The sequence below is a fragment of the Nicotiana tomentosiformis genome, chromosome 4, assembly GCF_000390325.3.
Source record: "Nicotiana tomentosiformis chromosome 4, ASM39032v3, whole genome shotgun sequence".
NCBI lineage: Eukaryota > Viridiplantae > Streptophyta > Magnoliopsida > Solanales > Solanaceae > Nicotiana > Nicotiana tomentosiformis.
Window position 1 is genome coordinate 32,647,145 of NC_090815.1, and position 7,047 is coordinate 32,654,191.

At 36.4% G+C, this 7,047-nt stretch overlaps 1 protein-coding gene across 2 annotated transcripts; it reads left to right on the forward strand.

Annotated features, from left to right (window-relative positions):
• Positions 1-1,226: 1,226 nt before the first annotated feature.
• On the forward strand, positions 1,227-6,785 carry LOC104088288 (putative late blight resistance protein homolog R1A-10). 2 transcript variants are annotated; one of them, XM_018768127.3, is made up of 3 exons: positions 1,227-1,690; positions 3,156-5,290; positions 6,724-6,785. In XM_018768127.3, exons 1-2 carry the CDS (start codon positions 1,253-1,255, stop codon positions 5,229-5,231), a joined length of 2,514 nt encoding a protein of 837 aa, XP_018623643.1. In that variant the 5' UTR covers positions 1,227-1,252; the 3' UTR covers positions 5,232-5,290; positions 6,724-6,785. The 2 variants fall into 2 exon arrangements, with proteins under 2 accessions (XP_018623643.1, XP_009591235.1); XM_009592940.4 differs by lacking the exon at positions 6,724-6,785 and adding an exon at positions 5,733-6,493.
• The last annotated feature ends 262 nt before the right edge of the window (positions 6,786-7,047 follow it).

Genomic DNA, 7,047 nt, shown 5'->3' on the forward strand with positions numbered 1-7,047 from the left:
TTTAGAATTTTTTTTATATTTTTATATGTGGAAAAGTAATAGAAATTTAAACAATAAAATCAAAGGAAGAAAAATAAAATTTGGATCCTTCAAAAAAGTATCTGGCCATCTCTACTTTTTCCAGTTTTATGCAACTTTATAGCCTTATTGAATTTTTAATGTTGTTATCGTCTGGGAAATCCCTTATAATAAGAATTACTAAGGAGTTAAATTCCCTTGCTTATTTTTTATTTTTTTTGGTTAATATATTACTTCTTAGGCATATTTGATTAAATTATCTTGTCTGATATAATGAATATATTAGTAAAGTTTGATATCCATATTGTGTTGGTCTTAAAAAAAATCTATGGCTGAAAAAAAAAAATAGGATGAGAGCAAAAAAAGAATACAAAAGAAGGGGAATGTAGAACAAAAATGGCGGAAAAAATAATTTTGCCCGGTGAAATGTTCGGGCGGGCTGTTTGGGTCAGAAAATCAACTATTAGGGTGGATTTATTTAACTGGGGTCAAGATTTAAAATTAGATCAGTAATAAACTGCCACAAGAAATTTAAATATATTTTTTAATTAGTGTTGCTGAAAAATAAAAGTAGGGGTATTTTTGGACCGACGGATGAACGAAAAATATTTATAGCCTTAAGGCAATATTCAGAGGCAATTTTAGCCCTCTTTCGCTAAATTAATTTGGGAAGACCACATAGAAATGGAATCACTTGAAAAGAACTTTACGGTCTACTAGCTGTCATAAGAATAACTGATTATTGGGGAAGTTTAGCAAATATCTATGGGCGGAAAATACCCATAATTAAGCTAAGCCAAAACCAAATCAAGTGAAGCCTAATCCAGCCAAATTAAGCTAAGCTAAGTCAAATAGGTAAAAAAAGTTGGGATGGATGTGGGGTAATTAGTTTTAATTGGGTAGGTATATATTGTAAATAGTTTTGAAATAGATAGAAAAGGGTAATTATTTTAAGCATGCTTAAGTTCATACAAGGACTTGGTTTACTAAATTGTTGTGGTGATCTAATTTTTTTTTTCTTAAATAGAAACTTGGTTTAGATTAATGAGCAGAGAAGTTGAGAAGTCAACTGGAAATGAAGAATAACCAATAATCCAGCAGACAAGTCAACTGGAGATGAAGAATTCCACATCTAATCTTCTTTATATGCAGCTATTGTAAGAAGATAATCTTACACTCCGATTACTTTTTTGCTTTACCCAACAAAAAAAAAAAAATATATATATATATATATATGGCAGATGCAGTGGTGAATTTTCTGCTTGAGAACCTGTTGCAGCTAGTCACTAACAATGTGAAGCTGATTGCAGGTGTTGAGAAAGACTTTCAAAATCTGCTAGAAGAAGTTCGGCGCCTAAAAGCTTTCCTAGACGATGCTGCAAAATACCATAGCGATAGCAGTCTGTGGAAACAATTGGTCAGAGACATTCGAATTACAGTGCATAGAGCTGAGGATGTTATTGACAAATTCCTGGTTCAAGCGAAGCTGCACCAAGAGAAGAATAAAGTGAAAAGGTCTTTTGATGTATGCCATGTCAGAAAAGTTTGGGATCTTGCAAAGGATATTAAAACAATTCATCAGAATGTGAAGGAATTTCGTCAAAATAATCAAAAGGCTTTTCAGCCTAAACCAATGCTCGATCTACCACAAAGAGTTACACGGGAGCCTCAGGTAACGCCTGAAACCCAAAAGTACTTTATTCTTCTCTCTTATCATGACATTTATGGAGTATAAGCAGGGGCGGAACCCGAAACCCCTTCGCCGAAAAATTAGGTAAAATTACTTCATCCGTATAAGACAATTACAGAAAAATGAAAGTTAGCTTAGCGTCATTTAATTTATGGTGATTTCCCGGACCTTCAGTCTCAAAAGCTAGCTCAAGATCTCTAACATGAAATCCTCATACCACCGATACGGGATTCGACAAATTTTAATTACAAATGTTACTCAACATTGGGAAGTTAATGACCAACGCCTCTTCTATCTCATTTCAGATAAATCTATAATTTTTTCCTGTAAGTAGAAAGCTGTAGCAATCAACCTTTTGTCGTGTTTTGTTCTTAAGAAAAATGTTCCATATTAAAATCTCAGGAAAGTCACTTGAAAAGCTTTGTTTTTTGAGTTTAAGTTTTATGTGATGTATATATGTTTTCGCTTGGGCCTCAAACAAGCAGAAAGATATTGGAGTGGCTTCCAAGCCCGTCGCGATGGATGGTTTTCTTATGCAACCAATAAAAAATGAGAAAACAAATTTAACAAGCAAAAAACAAAGTCGAGTCTTATTCGGGTTTTCTGATCAAAATCTTGATAAACTTATTGAATTTCTGTTTTTTTTTTTATAATGCTATACTTCAATTAAAGATACAGTGAAGGTAAATCTCTTGATAAATAATTAAATATTAATTGAAAATCTTGTAAAATGATAACTAAACTACTATTATAGGTTAATATTCACTTATAACGTAAACATCTAGATACTATCCGTATAAATATAGCTAAAATCTTTATATTTTATGACTCAAGATTGGGATACAAATGAAGTTATTTTCTATTATTAATGCAGATATTCTCGCTCCTCAAATATTGCTAGTGTATTTTCACCCCTTAACGACTATGAAAAATTGCCATGGTGTTAATGTGTTAAAAAAGAATGGGGTAGACCTAAATTTACAAGTAAGTTGTCTTGAAAGACCTACAATCTCTGGGAATCCATGCAGACTTATAGTAAAAAAAAAAAAAAGCACGATGGAACAAAAATATCTATATATATATATATATAGGCAATAACAATTAGTTAGGAATATGCTTTAGTCATGTGAGTAGGTGTATGCTCTTATGCTTTCTATGAGTCTTTAGCCCTTTTAGATTTTTATATGCCAGGAAAAGAAATAGAGAACTTCTTGTGCTTTTACTTTTCTTGATTTGATATTATGTTGGTTTGATATGAGTTTAAATGGCGAACCAAGGTCACTAAGGATTCATATGCCGACCTCAACTTGTTTTGGCCTGAGGCTTAATTGTTATTGTTGTTGTTGTTCCATTGCTATTCATAGCTAGAAATGGGCGCTCAAGTTCTAAGTGCAAAAGATCAAAATATTCTCTTTTTGATATCCTCTCTATTTGTTCATCTTAATAGGATACTTTGTTGGAGTATAAAGAAGTGGTTGGCTTTGATTACGAAGCGGAATATGTGATCAAACGACTTGTTGAAGGATCAAAGGATCTGGAATTTGTCCCTATTGTGGGTATGGCTGGAATTGGCAAAACTACATTGGCAAGAAAAGTTTGTAGTCATTCTCGGATTTCAAATATTTTTTCCAAGAAAATTTGGGTTTATGTCGGCAGGTCATACGAACTAAAGGGTATGCTTTCTAAGATTCTCAAATCGTTCACGGAACGCATTGAAGAATTTCGCTATAAAGATGTGAACGAATTAGCTGAAGTAATATGTGAATTTATGGCTAAAGAAGGTGGTAGATATCTCATTGTCCTGGACGATGTGTGGGCTAAAGAACTTGTGGTTGTGGATTTGGTCAAAAGAATTCTCCAAGAAAACAACAAAGGTCATCGGATCATGATGACCACTCGCGACGAGTATGTGGCTAGCTATGCCAGTGAACATCCTCATCGTCTGAAATATCTATCCGATGAAGAAAGTTTTCAATTGCTGGAAAAGAGAGCTTTTGGTAATGAAAGATGTCCTGACGAGTTAGTAGAACTTGGAAAAAGTATTGCAACAAAATGTAGCGGATTACCACTTGCAGTAGAGTTAAGTGCCGGAGCCTTAAGATCTCGTCCGAACAAAAATTATTGGGAAAGAATCGAGAAAAATGTGGGGCTGTACCTTGTCATAGAGAATGACCCTACAAGTTGCTGGGAAATTGTGGAAACCAGTTACAACATTTTGCCCCAAGAAATGAAGGCGTGCTTCTTGTATTGCTTCGCCTTTCTTCAAGGTTATTCCATCCCTGCGCAGAAATTGATTCGCTTGTGGATCGCGGAGGGACTAATAAAGTCCAGTCCGACGTGTACCTTCGAGGAGCTAGCAGAAAATTACTTGGAGGAGTTTGCTCTTAGGGGTCTAGTCACAATGTCGAGGGATGGCGATTCAATAAAAGAAATTGGATTTCACGACGTGTTGTATGAGTTCTACAAGACGGAGGCGATAATAGAAAGTGTTTTCCAAGAACTACGTCTAACACCCGATCAGATTCTTCCTTCCATACAAGATCCAGATACTTCTCGTCGCTTGTGTATTGAATCATCTGTTCTGCGTGATTTTCTCTCCAGAAAACAATTAAATGCAGAACATGTTAGATCTTTCTTATGCTTTTCAACAACAGAAAGACAAATCGAGTTGTCTCTTCATGATGTTAAAATCATCTCCCAAGCATTTCCACTGATCAGGGTCTTGGAAATCCAATCTGTTAAAATTTTCCTCCCCATGTATCTTAACCAACTATTTCATTTGAGGTATATTGCTATCTCAGGTGATTTCGCGGAACTTCCTGCATCCTTTGGTAAGTTCTGGAATTTACAATTTCTCATAGTTAATACAAGTACACCAGAGCCCACTCTTAAAATAAAAGCAAATATATGGAACTTGTCACGGTTGAGGCATCTAAAGACCAACATCCCCGCAGAATTGCTGCCCCCTCCTAACCCAACGGTTGAAGGCTCTTGCCTACAAATTCTGTCTAAAGTTGCACCAGAAAGTTGCAATAAAGTTGTGCTGGCAAAGGCCGGAAATCTCAAAAAGTTGAGTATTCAAGGGCGACTGGGAGCTTTTCTTGAGACTAACAAGGACGGATTCAGCACTTTTCAAGGGTTAGGGCGCCTAGAAAAATTGAAACTGATGAATGATGTTCCTTACATGAGTGAAGCTCTTCACCTTCCTCCAGAATTATTCAGATTTTTGCGCAAACTGAAGAAATTAACTTTGTCAAATACAAGGTTTAAATGGAACGAGGCGGATAGACTGGGCCAGCTGGAATGCCTTGAGGTCTTGAAGTTGAAAGAAGATGCATTTACGGGGAAGTCCTGGAAACCAGAGAAAGGAGGTTTTAAACAACTCCAGGTCTTGTGGATTCAAAAGGCTGACCTCGAGTGTTGGGAGGCTTCAAGAGATCACTTCCCAAGACTTAAGAAACTTGTTCTTAATTGTGCTAAGCTTGAGAATGTGCCAGTTGAGTTATCTCATTTTCTCCAGTAACGCTCCAGAAAGCATCAAACTCTAGCTCATTGTATTCCCTCCTGAAACTGATTTAAAAGGTCAGTTGAGCTTTTTTTTTTTAATGAAAAAAATTGAAGAAAAATCTTTCTTTACTCTGCATTGCAATTTGCTCAAACATTGATTTGAACAGTACTTTGTTTTTTGCCCATTAAAATATAAATTTTAGCCCCTGTTGACATGAGCATGGTCATGATCATTCACTATTCTTCTCGCGTTTCTTTACTTAAAAACATATGGTTGGACCATGATTAAGAATATGAATAGCATGTCTTTTTATTCTAACATATATTAACTTCTATGGACTATGGTACTAGACTAGAAAATGCAGAATCACTTGAAGAGATTCCCTTATAGGCAAGGAAACTTAATTACACTTCTGATCTTTTTCTTTTTAACTGATTTTCCTGTAGTACATCCTCAGTTTTAACTGAGAAAGAAAACAATTCTAGTACGCATGATTTAACCTGGAAAAATTTTCAGGCATTTCATCCTCAAGTACCGTACTTTCAAGGCGCTCCGTGGCCTTATTCTGGCTTTCCAGTATCATTCTATCCAGCACCCGCCTATTGGGATGCACTGTAGCAAACCCTTGGAACATACCATGGCTTTCTTCTGATCAATCCTTCCATAACACCAGTACTTTGGGGGAAAGAGAAGGAGAGAGATGTGTACTGGTTCCTAAGACATTGACGATTGATGATCCAAATGAAGCGGCAAAAAGTTCTATATGGTCAACATTAGGTATTAAGAATGAGAAGATTGATTAGGTTCGTGTGGTAAGGATCTTCAAAGCCTTTAATACAAAAGCTGATCATAGAAACCATGAAGCTGATGCTTCTTTTGTCCTGCAAGCTAATCCAGCAGCCTTGTCTAGATCACTTAATTTTCACGAGAGCACACAATGAGACTCAATTTCGTGTTAGCTCATTCCAAGGAAGCAGAAGCAGTATCACTGCCGCAGCTAATTGATGTAATTGTGTGTCTAGGAGGAGAAGCAAACAGTATACATAGAGTCTTGCTGAGGAAAGAACTGCTACTAGAATATCCCTCAAGTTTGCAAGACTTAATTTGTCTTTTTTGGTAGCAGCATAAGTTAGTTCTTCAAAATATAAGCATTTATAGTTTTGCAGTATGTGGTACTTCAAACACAAATGATGATATATTTTTAGGACATTGACATTGCTGGAAGCCTGGGATACATGGAGAAATTGAATATAGCTCTTTGATATGGATTCAATGCATTTCATGTTTTCTGCAGTCCAATCATCTGATGATACAACTTTTTTCTCTTTTGTTTATTCAAGCATTGTGAATCTTTCGATTTAGAAATTAGAATTTACACGAAAGGGAACGAGGAATTCTCAACGAAAAAAGTGCTCTCTGAACCGAACGTGAAAGTAGTTTTCCATCAGACGGCTTTTCCTGTAACTCTACTCTCGACTTGGATTATATATCCAAAAAGGTCCGCGAGATGTTCCTGGATCTGTTGCATTTTGAGTTCCAGATCATGTTGAGTGCTTTCTTTCTAAGTTGTGAAGCTGTTAGTACTATTTTTTCCGGTTTGTTGTTGCTGCATTATTTTACTTCATTGTTGTTTCTTTGAAGGGGAGCCCTTGGCGTAACTGGTAAAGTTGCTGCCATATGACCGGGAGGTCACGGGTTCGAGCCGTGGAAATAGCCTCTTGCAGAAATGCAAGGTAAGGCTGCGTACAATAGACCCTTATAGTCCGGCCCTTCCCCGGATCCCGCGCATAGCGGGAGCTTAGTGCACCGGGCTGCCCTTTTTATTGTTGTT

Coding starts and splice junctions, on each gene's coding strand:
- LOC104088288 (XM_018768127.3), top strand. CDS start 1,253: ATGGCAGATGCAGTGGTGAATTTTCTGCTTGAGAACCTGTTGCAGCTA. Junction 1,691..3,155: donor GAGTTACACGGGAGCCTCAG/GTAACGCCTGAA, acceptor TCATCTTAATAG/GATACTTTGTTGGAGTATAA.